Genomic DNA, 14,048 nt, shown 5'->3' on the forward strand with positions numbered 1-14,048 from the left:
CCGGGAGACAGCTGGGACAAGGGATGGCAGGTTGCTAAGCGACCCGGCACGATGCGATGTGACGGAGCACAGAGCGGAGGGAGGGCGAAGGAGGACCATTGTCTTTGTGGCCCGCAGCCCCGCCCCACCCCGCCTTCCGAGTCGGCCTCTGCGCGCCGCCGATAGAGTCGGCGAATTGAAGAGAACGCGGGGGGAGAAAGATGCCACGCAAAGTGAGATTTTTCCATCCGCTCTGCCCGTCGACGGAAAGGGAAGAAAAAAAAGGGCTCAGCCTTCGTACGATCTCAAACACGTTTCGGCCGCCCTCCCCCGAGCGGATGCAAACGTCTTTGATTTTGGGAGCAAGCCCCTCTCCCCGAGTGCGCGGTGACAGCCGATGGGGGGCTTTTATGATCAGAGACTAGGATGTGATTGGATAATCTGTGGTTTTGATACGGAATAATCCCTGGCAAAATCCCCTCCAGCGTCACCGCGCCGACAAATGATGTCGCTTCTGCCACACGTGGACAGCCAGCGTGCGTGTTTGCCCCTGTGATCGATGAACGGCGAGCATCACCGCGCGTGTGTGTGTGTGTGTGTGTGTGTGTGTGTGTGTGTGTTGTTAGTCCATCCCCCACCGCCTCGTCTGTCAATAAAACTTCAAATTACACTCCACAAACTTCAACCACGCAAGACGAAGCTGGTCAAATGTGTTTGTGATGAAGGCTCACAGGGAGCCCTGCTCGCATTCAACAGGCACAAACCTCTCTGCTCGCCTCCCCCATTGTCGTTCCTTTTCTACCCCGCCCTCCCCGTCCGCACAAATCTAACCCCCCTCCTCCCCGTCTCCCGATTCCCACCCCATAAACGTCCGTCGTCCTCTTTCATTTGTTTGTCTCTCATCTACCTTCGCGTGCCGTTTACCTGATCCGCCGGCGGTCCTCGTTGCAAGGTGTTGTCATGGCGATGGCCAATGCGAGCGAGGCCGTCACGCCAGGCCGGGGGCGCCGGTTGCCGTGCCGATGTGGAGTGGCTCAGCCTTGATGGCCTCCGCTTCTCACTGTTGTCGCTCTTTTATATTTGGATTTCTACCGAGGGAGGAGGAGGAGGGTGGGGGGGGGCATCTGCTGCATCGCGCTTATCTCCGCCGTGGCGGTCGCCAGACGTTCAAACAGGACACCGGAGATGATGATGATGATGATGATGATGATGATTTGATTCCATTACGGCATACCGCTTAGTTTGGGTTGTCCTGTTCGTATTCGCTGCGGTCATGATGATCAAAACAAGGTCCGCTTTCTATCAAGTGCAGCCCCGTATGGTCAACTCCAAGCCAGATTTTTGTTTCTGATTCCTACAAGACATTTGTTTTTACTTCAGCAACTTTCTGAAAGAAAAAAACACAAAGAAAAGACAACGAAACATGATATAGTATTGATCAGGCTCATGCCCCTTCTCCTCCACGAAGCGTCTCCAGTCGGTCCCGAATGCCGCCGCTCGCGTGTGACTCCTACTCTGGCGTCCCTTCACTGGCTCGTTTTCCAGTTCTTTGGAAGAAGATCCTCCCATTTTTTTTTGCCAATCTTTCAATGGCCTGGCGCCCCACCTGACCTCTCCGAGCTCCTGCCCGGATAGAAGAGTGTCTGCGGACCAGACGCGATGAGACGTAGCGCAAACTCAGCAAAGGCGCGGAGGGGATCCCCCTTTTTTTTTTTTTTTCCGCTGACCTGCCGCTGAGCGTTTCCATCCAAACTCATTTCGAGTCTTCCGCTTTGGACTTTTGGCATTTTTCATCGGGCTGTTTTTGTGCTTTCTACCGTCTTTGTTATTTATTCGTCGTTTTATTGTCAGTTGTTTGAATTCTTTTTTTGCTCCATGCACAGCACTTTGGATACCGCGACGGGGCTTTTAAGAACCCTTGAGTCATGACTCATTTGTTCTGCGCGACCATTGCTACAGAAGGTACCAAATAGGCTTCTTTGCCCCCCAAACAGCGAAGAGACGTAAGGGCCCCTTGCAGCAGGTGTTGGTGTTATTTCAGCGCGGTGTCAAGAGCACTTGTGCGCTCCGGTCCTGAAGGCCCGGGGCGATCGATTGTGTCCCCTGGTGACCGATCACATCAGATTAATCAGTGACGCAAGATCGGTGAGTGGCTGAAATGTCACCAGCTCCGTAATTAAGACCTTCATTAAGACACAGTTCGCAGAGTGGCACTGTGACATGCATCCCCCGACACACACACACACACACACACACACACACACACACACACACACACACACACACACACACAGACACACACACACAGACACAGACACATCCCCATCATCTGCCTTGTCTCCATATGCTCCACTCTATCCCTTAATCTGCACTTCTCCCTTTAACCCCCACCACCCCACCCACCCCCATGTTTTTTCTTCTTTTACGCAACTCCCCCTTCCGCCTTTGTTGCGGGGGGACTTTCCATATTTGCAAAACACTTGTGCGTGTCATTTCATAAAGGGCTTGACTAAATAAAAGAGGAGGAAATTGTGGAGGGGAAAGAAATTCTTAAATTCTTTCAGCAGTTTGTCACTTGATGAAAAGGACGTTTCATCCTGCGCTGTTGTGTTCGACACTCCTCACCCCTTTTTTGCTCAATATTTCATTTCCGCTTCCCCCCCCCCCCCTCCCCCGTTTCGCCTGGTCTCTGCCTTTCTGTCAGGATGGGAATATCTTGGCTGTAGTCTGATGCCGGGCTTGCTCCTGTAATCCAGATTAGCCAGCGGGTGTTCTTAATCTCATCACTTGCCCAATCCCGCGAGGGTGGGTGTGCTTTTCCTGGTTTTGGCGCGATAGCGGCGGAAGGAACCATGGACTTGGGATTAGAGTGGATTCTGAGAGAGAGTCATTGGAGGGAAGGTAAAGCGGAAGAGCCTTCAATCGTGCCCGCTTCATTAGGTACACCGAATACCATCCAAGAACAAATTTGATTGAAACCGCGGCTGAGGGAGCCTTTTTTCCATCTTGACCAAATCGCTACATCAGAAGAGACAGTCTGCCTGACTACCAACCGAAGCCACAATAACAACTGCATACATTCAACGGTCCGATAAATCGCACTTTTTGGGGGCGGGGCTATACAAAATCATCAATACGCCCCACAGATGGGTTATTATTCGATTCAAAGGAGATGTGCCTAATGTTGTGGCCGGGCAAGTCGGGCTAAATTAAAAAAAAAAAAAAAGTGAAGGAACACATTGGGGAGAGTAATGACAAAATATAACCACCACTGACACTGAACTTGTTTTTCATATTCCGTATTTGTCTTTTTCTTCTACTCCCATAATCTTTGAACATTGAAACTGACTGCATCCCGTGTTTATTTGTTTCCAGATGAACCGCCCAATCCAGGTGAAGCCAGCAGACAGTGAGAGTAGAGGGGGTGAGAGAGACACACACACACACACACACACACACACACACACACACACACACACACACACACACACACACACACACACACACGCGCGCCGCACCAACGGGATCTTTTTCGATCCCTTTTCAGGCCAGGAGCAGTCACGGCAGGGTAAAGATTGGGACTTTCATATTTTGATCATCAGAGACCCTCAAGTTATGAACTTAATTCCTTCCGCGCTCCACCCCCAAAATGTTTCCCAATGAATCCGCCCCAAAGATCGAAAAAAATGAATGTCATTTTAAATTGCCGCACGGTTGAAAATAACAACCAGTCCAATCTCAAGATCACCGAAAATCGGCCTTCCCGATGTCCAACTCGCACTTGTATGATGTCATGATACAGCTGCGTTTTATGTTTGGCCTCCTCTGGTTGCCCTCCTTCCTCCTCAGAAGACAGGAAGCTGTTTGTGGGCATGCTGGGAAAGCAGCAGACGGACCCTGACGTGAGAAAGATGTTTGAAGCGTTCGGCAGCATCGAGGAGTGCACGGTGCTCCGCGGGCCCGACGGAACCAGCAAAGGTAACCAACCCCCTCCCTAAACCTGAGTAGGTTGACATCGCGCCGAGCGAAAGGGAAATCCAATCGGATAAAGTCAAGTTCACGCTTTGATGGCGCGTCATCTTGCCCTCCAGGATGCGCATTTGTCAAGTTCCACAGCAACGTCGAGGCCCAAGCCGCTATCAACGCTCTGCACGGGAGTCGAACTCTACCGGTGAGTCCTACACGCACACACACACGCACACACACACAGAGGGGGCGCACAGTGATGCAGCCACGTGATTAGGTGTTGATTTTTCTCCAGTAGCGAGGCCTTACGCGCCCATCGGGATCCACGAGCATTTCTTTTTTATCTCCTTTTGCTTTGAGGGAGCCTCATCCAGTCTGGTGGTGAAGTTTGCCGATTCGGAGAAGGAGCGGGGGCTCCGGCGAATGCAGCAGGTGGCCTCTCAGCTGGGAGTCATCGGTCCCATGACCCTGCACCTCGGGGCCTACAACGCCTACGCGCAAGCTGTGAGAAAGACACGCGCGCGCACACACTAGACTTTCTTTTCACACGTTTCAAAGAATTGAAGTTTTCAAGTGGGAGCTCGTCAGCTCACCGGGGGCCCCGACAAAAGCTGCCTGCCGTTTTGCAGACCCCCCGCGCTGAGTTTGGAGCCGGATTGACATCGCAAAGAGGTGTTCATCTCATGATTGGAGTGTGGTGTGGAATTTTGGAGACATTGGAATCTCATTGTGCAAGCCGATAGGTCACGATGCTGTTTCATTTCAGCTACCGCAAATGCTAGCGCAAGTCGAGCCAAATTGTCAAACTTTAGGGCCGCCGATATGAGCTCCAAAAATCTGCTGTGTCTTTGCTGATTTTTTTTTTTTTTTTTCTGAACACATGAATACGTTTTTGTGGGGGTCGGTGGGGTGGTGATTTTTCTCTTTGTGTAGTCATATGCCCATGTACCGTATTGGCCCGAATATAAGACGACCCTGATTATAAGATGACCCCTTCTTTTTCAAGCCTCAAGTTTTAAAAAAGACTTTTTGAACACCGAATTAATTTTTATACAGAAAATAATTACAGTACGTCTGAAACAAATGATTCTACCAATATATTTGAGAGAAAAAGCATGTTATTTTGCCTCATTCAAATCTTAATATCTGAACATTTAAATATGTAAATCAAAGTGTAATCACATTCGTAAATGAATGACTTCTGGTTTTTGAAATGTAAATTACATCATAACTTCAGCTGCCAGTTAACCTGGCCGATCTTCGACCCACTTTTCTCCAGATTGTCACTACGTTTCTCCATTTTCCGTTATCTCTTCGATTATTTTCTTCTCTTTTCCTTCGTACCGCTATTTTTTTATTTTTCTTCTTCGTGCTACCGCTATTTTTATTTTTATTTTTCGTGGCAGGAGTTCACGTTGGACTGGGGAGTCAAGTTCAGCATTCGCCTCAATGATATCTGGCGCCATCTAGCGTCGTGAATTGGGATAATGTCTAGACCCTGAATATAAGACGACCCCCACTTTTTCAGTTTTATTTCAATGCAAAAAACACCGTCTTATATTCGGGCCAATACGGTACTTCCTCGATTTCATGTTGTTGTTGCTCCAAGCATGAAAGGACCAGTTCCTTTCTGCATGTCCCTTTTTTTCCAATGGAGCAGCCCAAGAATCTGTTTCCCCAATTTCATTCCGCCAAATATCGGAAGGAGCGTCAGCCTCCACAAATCCCCATCCATCGCCCGTTTCACCAAAGAGCCACAAACAGCCTGTTTTGTTTTTGTTTTGTTTTTTTGCCTGCTGCCAACGGCAACCTTTTCCGACGCCCAGTTGATGCAGCAGCAGCAGGCGCTGGTCGCCCAGTCGGCCTACCTCTCTCCCGTCGCCACGGTGGCGGCCGTTCAGATGCAACAGCTGGCCGCCCTCAACCCCAGCGGCATCATCGCCACGCCGATCGCATCCATCACCCCCTCCTCAGGTAAGCAGAGCGGCCCGGCGCGAGCGTTCGCTCCCACGTGAGTTGGATTTCGCAATTTCAAGTAACGCAAAAAAAAAAAACGACGCCAACGCCGCGCCGAGTCGATCGGGATTCGAATGTGCCCTCGTTGAGCGGGTCAACGTGACTTTGCCAAGGAGACGTCGGCAATTTCACGATGGGTCCTTTTCCCGATGCAAACGGAGCCCTTGGATAACCGCGCGGCCGTCCGCAGGTACCAGCACGCCGCCGTCCATCGCCGCCACCCCGGTTCCCGCTCTGCCGCCACCCATCGCCGTGAGCGGCTACCCCTCGGCGGCGGCACCGCCCAGCGGCCAGTCGGCGACCGAGGCCTTGTACGCCAACGGGGTCCACGCCTATCAAGGTACCACGGGGGGGATCGACCTTATTCATGTCTTCCCGGCCTTGTCGAAGCAAAGCAAAACTCTGACGCAGACACGCAGGCAATGGCGCAGGTGCAGGGACATCATCCCCATCCAACAGTCCCGCAACATGTTGGTTTCCTCCGATTTCGGCGATTTGGCAAACGACACACACGCAACACGGCGGTGTCCCACTTGCTCACTTTTTGTTTGTTTGTTTGTTTTGGGCGTTGGCTCCCCTCCGACTCACAGGCTCCTGATCTCATAAGCGTGATTCAATGCCAATGAAACGAAGCGACGGAGCCGCGGGCTATTTGGAGCGTGCTGTTGCGCATCGAGCGATTGGTGATGATGTTTTTGTGCCGCAGCTCCGAGTCCTGTGTTGGACCCCCTGCAGCAAGCGTACGCGGGCATGCAGCACTACACAGGTGAGCCTCACTTGCCGTTCGCTCGACAGGTGCGACGCAGTGGCGGTTCTCGGATCAATTTCACTGAGGGGGCCTGGCTGGGGCCAAGGGTTTTGATCGATTCTTTTTTTTTTTTTTTTTTTATAATTTATTTTGCACAACTGCCCATATTCAAGGGACTGTTCAAAATGAATCCTCTTGAAAATGTGCTCTGTTGCATTTGTGGGTTGTAGTCATCTTTGTCGCAGTCTCGTATGTTCTCATGGTTCATATTCCCATTGGATGATTGTTTTTTTTTCTCTCTTTCCTGCAGCCACCTATCCTGCCGCCTACAGCCTGGTGGGGCAGCCGTTCCCCCACCAACCCACCCTGGTAGCCCAGCAGCCGCAGCAGGCGCAGCAGCTACAGCAACGTGAAGGTAAATTCTCCAAAAAAAAAGAAAAACGGACTATCAGGAGAACACGTCATTTGGCACAATTTAGATTACACCTCATCACTGTGCAAACAGTGATGCGGTGCCGCTGCTTTATCGGTTCTTGACTCTATCAGCTTCTCTTATGTACCTTGGTTGACATCAGGATTATTTGTGTTTGCGAACTGCGGTCCAAAACTGGATGGTGATTTGAAACCGCAGCGGCAAATTGATGCCGTTGTCCACTTTGGCTTCTTTCATTTTGGGCAGCGGCCTCAGGTCAAGCCTCGCCTTTCTCCCGTGAGCACTTTGAAACGCTCCTTCGTCGCATCCCCGAATGCCGCCGCTCGCCTCTCTCGACCGGTCCTCGTGAGAGGGAGCGCGTCGCTGCCACTCTGGCGATCGCCTCTACATTCTAGAGTTCTTTTGAAGATTTGTTTTCCAATCTGGAAATGGCCTGGCCCCGGACGCCGTTAGAGGTAGCGAGAACTCAGCGGCGGCGGCTCCGAGGGGGATGGAGCCTTTTGCCTGGCCGCTCCCGAATGTCGGGCGAGCCCCCTCGCCGCCCAGCTAGGACAAAACACAACAAAACTCATTTGGAGTCTTTGGCTTTGGACTCAGCTTGAGTTTGGGTGCTTTTGACTGTCTTTGTTATTCATTCGTCTGTTGTTGTTGTTGAATTCTTTTTGCTCCGTGCACAGCACCTTGTAGACAGCGGCGGTGAAAAGGCTTGAGAAATACGGCCGAGTTGAGTTGCGAGTGGAGTTAACTGAGGTCCAATGTGATTGTTGGCCATGAGAATCTCGTTCCCACCTCCGTAGACGAGCTGGAGTAGGTTTTAGGAGTGGAGTGGAAGATGTCACCCTCTCTTTTTCTCTCTTTGTGCAAAGGTCCCGAAGGCTGCAACATCTTCATCTACCACCTGCCTCAGGAGTTCACCGACTCGGAGATCCTGCAAATGTTCTTGCCCTTTGGAAATGTCATCTCGGCCAAGGTCTTTGTCGACCGCGCCACCAACCAAAGCAAATGCTTCGGTGAGCCGCGCCGACGTTGAGAACCGTCGTTGTTGTCACCCACGTGGTATTTAGAAACGGAAGGGAGAAAAGACCAAACGGCGATCTGAGTTCTCCCCAACCTTTCTCGAGCCGAAGCACATATCGCATATTTTCCGTTGGCGAACAAATTCACATTCGAGATGATTCTGTTTCACCGAAAATCACAAATGGACCGCCTTTGGGAATTCTGGGCCTGTTGAGTTGAACGCAAAGCTACTTTTGGGATTGTATGCGTTGCAAAAGGTCAAGCGTCGCTTCCGCCATCAACTGCCTGTCACTGCGCGCTCTGTTTTCATGGCCATTTGGCATGGCCGGCGGCGCGTGTCGCTGCGCATAGGTGGGTCGGACCGGGTGTTGGTCAAAGGTTTCCGGTCCCCCCGCACCCCCATGCCTCCCATATTGATCCGGTTCCCGACAACACATCACGCCGCGAAGCGGCGAGAGCTCTGAATACTAACGTGACCCTCGAAAGGGTCAGCAAGAGATTGTTTTTGTGACGGCGGAAAACAACACAAAAAAGGAACCATCTTCCCCTGTTTCTCAAAAAGGGGGATTTGTGGCGATTTCGCAAGGCGGTTTGCGCCGTTGTGGGCGTGGAACACTTTTGCCGCCAATCAAAGTGCTTCTCCTCTTTCCCTCGAAATGTGACACTCTCCCATCTCGCAGCGGAGACAATCTGTTGGGGCGGAAAAGGACGCAGAGATTCACGCGCGACCGGAGCGTTGCGTCGAATGAGCCGCCGCTCGCCGACCACAACCGAGGCGTGTCCGCGGACCTCGTGTGTGCGATCGTCCACGTTCACGCCCGTGCGTTTTTGGGCTTTGTTGTGTTTTTCCTTAGGCTTTGTGAGCTTTGACAACCCCTCCAGCGCTCAGACCGCCATCCAAGCCATGAATGGCTTCCAGATCGGCATGAAGAGACTCAAGGTGCAACTGAAGAGGCCCAAGGATGCCAACAGACCTTATTGAGAGGAGGTGAGCTTCAAACGAGGACGCGGGAGCGCCAGCAAGCAAGCGGGTGCGCGCCGCTGTGCACGAGTTCGTCTGCCACGGCTTTTCACGCTCTCAAGTGTTGCTCTTTCCAGTCGAGCCGCCGCGATGGTCGCGAAGCAGACGATATTTGGATGGAGCGTGCGGTCCTGGCCAAGCGCTCCTGTCACAGCTCTGAATGCGACTGCTGCCAGTCCGGGATTGTTCTTTGACCTTTCACTCGTTGTTTTTGTGCCGTGCCATGTGCCCCGTCGTTCCCGAAACCAAACCATCGCACCACTCTCAAGACCGCCCCGCCGACATACGTAAATGGTGGAGGCGTGCGTCGCTATGGCTACAGTTGCTTAGCAACCGCCCAAACCGGCCCCCACCCCCACCCCACCCCTTCCTTCTCACCACGTCGTCGTAAGTGCTTTGGCCTGTGTGGGTCGCTGCGGCGATATTGCCTGTGACGGTTGCCATTAGCAAGTTTTCTTTTGGGGCCTTTCGCCTTTTGACTCGCCATGCTCCACCGCATGGCGGGTTACCGTGGCGACCGTGGCCTGTGTTTGGTGCCTTGTGAGTTTCCCTCTTTTTATTTGGTCCTGGCTTCAATCCTTTGCCGACGCCGATCGATGAAAAAGGCACTTTACCGTATCTGTAAGTAATTGATGATCATGACATGCTGTGGGTGGCTTTATTTTGATTTGCTCTTCTAATCCTCCAAACTTGAAAACAAACTCAATTGTGAATTCCAGAGTTCCAGAGGTATTTTCTTTTTTTTGTTGTTGTTGTTGTTGTAATTATTATTTATTAGTCGGCTTTTTTTTAAAAATCGGTCATGATGATCATTCTTACACTTTCCCCTTTGTTCAGTTGGATGGTGTGGTAGTTTTGCGTGAAGTCGTGAAGGTTTGCCATGTTTTGTTTTGTAACTCGATTCCGTGTGACTTGGTGCCTGAACTTTGGTTGTTGTTTGTGACGCCGGAATTGCAACGAACACGTTGACCTCCAGAAATAGTGGACAAGATCATGTTTGTGTATGACGGTCGCCGTGTGTTGGTGTGCGTGTGAGACAAAGTGACATTTGGAGTGCAAATGTCTGCGTGGAAGATGTCATAAGGATAAGGATCATCGGAACCACTCTTGATTTTTGAGACACGGAGGTTACTTTCCGTGGTATGGGGCTAATCTGTTTGGCTGCTGGCAGAGGAACGAGCTTCCTCTTTAGGAATTCTGGGGACCAAAAAAAACAGACAAGCAATTTTCCAGTCTTCCATGCCGGTGTGGAATTGCTCATCTACGGCACGCTCATGGAAACGGCGTCTCCGCAAAGCGCCAGCAAAGAGGGAAGTCGACCAAAAAGCCCCCGATTTCAAGTTTTCTCTGAATCGGAATCAAAGACATTGAAGCGGAGACACGCACGCACGTTGCATTTCAAAAGGCCGGATTTCATCCAACTGAATCTGCCGCTGAGTGAAAAAGTGGCACGATATGTCGAGCGCAGCTCAAGACGTTCATGGGGAAACCGAACCCAGTCACATACATACACACGCAAGCAAGCAAAAAGTCCATTTTCAACATGTCCCCTTTAAGCAAGTCACTAAATTACCATTTTTTTTTAAAAATTCATATTGTAAAAAAAAAAAAATCCAAAAATGAAATCAATCGTATGGAACGTGTTGCGGTCGGGTTACCAGGAGTGGCAACAAACAAGAAGAAGCTTTTCATAACATATACTCCTGATTTAAGAGGGGGGAAAAAAAAGTCCGCCGATGCCGTTTTGAGCAATTCGCTCCAGAGGAAATGATCTGATGGATGATTTGACTTTGGAAAAATCTGAACGGCCATAACCTACAGACAAATATTGGAGTCAGTGCCCGGCAGAATTCCTATTGTGCATGTTCTCAATTCATTTGCCTGCCAAAAGAGATGAAAGGCAACTTTGTGCGTGCACTGCCACTGTTTGAGTTGCATGAACACTATCATTCGAGAGTGATTCGCCTCTGCGGTGTCAGTGCAAGCAGTGGGTACTGACTGCATTTTTTGTTTTTAATGAAATATATGAATTTGTACTTCTTTCACCTGCCTTAAACATTTTCTCTTTTCTCTTTTCTCTCTCTCTTACCTCCAGGACAATGTAAGAGTTCAATCAAGAAAACCACCTCGGGATGTCCCAGCCTTGTATGGTTGTTTGACCAACCACAATAGCACATAGGAGCAACACTTCTTACACACACACACACACACACACACACACACACACACACGAAAGAGAGAGACAGTATATAAAATGATTTACATAAAACACTAGCAACTGCCGTAATGTCATAAACAAGTACAACGGCAGCATCGGTGTCAGAAGTTGCTCCTCGAGTTCCCGTCATTCCATAGCTGGATTCATTTTTACGATGTAGATCCAATGTCAGCGACAAGTTCTAATCTACATGTTTAAAAAAAAAGAAAAAAAAATGAAAAAGCATATCAGTCATGTGATTCTACCGAACAGAGTCCTGCTGTATAGTGTCATTTGTGATCTAGAACAGGGGTCCCCAACCGCCGGTACCGGTCCGCGGGTCAATTGATGCCGGGCCGCACAGAAAGAATAAATAACTTACATTTCTTCCGTTTTATTCATTTCGGAATCTGACAGATGTTTTATTTTGAAAATTACCGGATTCTCTGTTATATCAGTCTACAGTATGTCACGCTTGACGCAGTGAATGCGCGCTTCTCGGTCACCTGATAGGTTACCGCATAAAATAACAAAATTCTTTGAAAAGTCTTTTCGAGAAGGGGAAAAGGAGACAGAAGAGGAGCCTGCGATTTTCAAGAAAGAGAAGGCTACATTTCATAGACAATATCAGGAGTCCTATTTCAAATACGGGAGATTCACACGCACCACGCCTACTCTGCATAATAAGCGGCGATGGTGAGTCGTATTTTTCGCATCTTATTTTGAAGGCACGTTGAAACGTTACCATAGCGACCAGAGAACGTTGAGGCCAGATAGGACGTTCCTCGTGTCATGATTCGTGTTCATTATGATGTTTCGTAAATACTGTACCACCCTTTTCATGCAGGTCATATCATATTATATCACCCTTTTCATGCAGGTCATATCAAATCATATTGTTGTATCTATGAAAAAATTGTCTGACGTGAAACCGGTCCTTGGGGCAAAAAAGGTTGGGGACCTCTGATCGAGAAGGTCGTCTCCACGCAGACTGAGGGAAAAGGAAATCGATTTTGTATCATTCCCACCAGTAAATTTTGTTATGTAGAAGTAGTTTGATTATTGATAGACGTCAATTAAAATCACGTTTCTGAAGCAGAAAGAGAATTGAAGGGGTTTCCTCCCACTGTACATACCTCAGTTGGGGCGGCAGAAGTAAAAGCATCTTCAAAATCTCTGCGTCCGCCGCTTTTCAACTTGACAAATTGGAAAAGGGGGGTTTTCTATCGTCGTTTTTGTTTTTATACGTTTAATTTATTTGGTCATTAATTTGATGGGGGTGGGGGGGTGATGTGTTCTTATTTATTTGAAGAATCATTCCTTCAAGACAAGAAATACACTTATAGAGTTTTTAAATGACATCAATGTAAGGAAGTTTAAAAAAAAAAACAAAGCAGAATGTTTCTTTATTTATTCGCGACAGTTGCTGTTTTAAAACGCGTCTTTGAAAAGAAAATAAAGTTTCTGTTGAGAGAAAAGATGTCACTTGTGTGTGTGTTTTTTTTTTACAAGGGTAGCCCCCCCCCCCCCTATATCCGCACTAGTGGAGAGAAGAGAAAGACCGCTTGCTAGAATCAAGCAAAGAAGACTGCGTTGGGTATCAGGAGATCCTTAAGTGAAGATGGTGTTGCCGGGGAAAGGTGGAGAGAGCTGGTGTTTGAAGAGCCAGAGTGCCAGAGCATTCTGGGTTTGGCCTGACGTGTCCAAACACGCTCGCCTCTTTGGCATGTCTCAAGTATGAGGGGATGATAAGGGCCTCTTTTTTCCTTTTTTTCAGGCTGCAAGCTGCTCCGAGTCGTGTGTTCTTGACTGTTGTTCGGTGAGGTGGACTGTCAAAGTCAATCAACCGCTACTAATAGTCACTCTAAAGTGCCCTGAAATACAAGACTGAACGTAACGTGACTGCTTCAATCAAATGCTGTTGGCGGTCAACGTGCTATCCGACTTGACGTGGTTGAGGAGACATCGGTGTGTCAGTTGCATGAGATGATCTTCAAAAAGGCTTCAAAGTAGGTGGAGCTCCCTTTTAAGCGCGGTATTGGACTGATGGAATATGAACTCCTGAAAATACTTGAAAAGTGGTGTGCCATATTACTTGGCCCCTCCCTTTCCACTCAGGCGAGAAAGGTCGGCAGTTGAGGTCAGGCAATCTGGCCCCAGGACAACGACTGCTCAAATCTGGCCTCGGTGGAAGAGAGGCCAAAAGAAAGGCGCTTCTTAAAGACCACAGTGAAAGAGTCCCGCTTGGGCTTTGCCGCCCGGGACATGCACCAAACATGGACGAAGGTGCTGGGGTCAGATGAGAGCAAAATGGAACCTTCAGGGACAAAATCCAAAAGGTTCCGTTTGTCCGAAAAATAAGGCTGCACATCACCCCGAAAACACCATCCCCAATGTCAAACTTGGCGGTGGCAGCATCGAGGCCTCCCGATGAGACAGGGAAGATGCGTGGTTCCGATTGATGGCAAATGGATGGAGCTAAATACGGGCCCGTTTGGGAAGAAAGTTGGAATGGTGGACATCGGAAGGTCTTACGGAAAGCCTTTTGAGCTTTTCAATTGATCTAAAGTTTCCATAATGTGGATATTCTTGAAGTCAATTTACGAGTATGAGCAATTGAGCGCAGTGGAAAGAGCGGATCTCGATTTTGTTTTTCCCACGACTAGAGCCC

The 14,048-nt window shown here is 49.3% G+C and overlaps 1 protein-coding gene across 12 annotated transcripts in view; it reads left to right on the forward strand.

Annotated features, from left to right (window-relative positions):
* The window catches only part of celf3a (cugbp, Elav-like family member 3a), an 18,896-nt gene extending 7,492 nt beyond the window's left edge, over window positions 1–11,404 (forward strand). Inside the window, exons 1-12 of one of the 12 annotated variants that reach the window (XM_019865363.1) lie at window positions 170–250; window positions 3,355–3,403; window positions 3,829–3,957; window positions 4,071–4,150; window positions 4,306–4,449; window positions 5,772–5,919; window positions 6,152–6,301; window positions 6,668–6,727; window positions 7,020–7,124; window positions 8,009–8,152; window positions 9,014–9,147; window positions 11,276–11,404. In XM_019865363.1, the coding sequence (XP_019720922.1) occupies window positions 3,355–3,403; window positions 3,829–3,957; window positions 4,071–4,150; window positions 4,306–4,449; window positions 5,772–5,919; window positions 6,152–6,301; window positions 6,668–6,727; window positions 7,020–7,124; window positions 8,009–8,152; window positions 9,014–9,141 (1,137 nt within the window). In that variant the 5' untranslated portion in view covers window positions 170–250 and the 3' untranslated portion in view covers window positions 9,142–9,147; window positions 11,276–11,404. Of the gene's footprint in view, window positions 1–169; window positions 251–1,974; window positions 2,125–2,261; window positions 2,920–3,354; window positions 3,404–3,828; window positions 3,958–4,070; window positions 4,151–4,305; window positions 4,450–5,771; window positions 5,920–6,151; window positions 6,302–6,667; window positions 6,728–7,019; window positions 7,125–8,008; window positions 8,153–9,013; window positions 9,148–11,275 lie in introns of those variants that run through there. The other 11 variants (XM_019865368.1, XM_019865361.1, XM_019865362.1 and 8 more) reach the window with 11 other exon arrangements.
* Window positions 11,405–14,048: the final 2,644 nt, after the last annotated feature.

Source organism: Hippocampus comes, unplaced genomic scaffold (genome assembly GCF_001891065.2).
Source record: "Hippocampus comes isolate QL1 unplaced genomic scaffold, H_comes_QL1_v1.1 scaffold390, whole genome shotgun sequence".
NCBI lineage: Eukaryota > Metazoa > Chordata > Actinopteri > Syngnathiformes > Syngnathidae > Hippocampus > Hippocampus comes.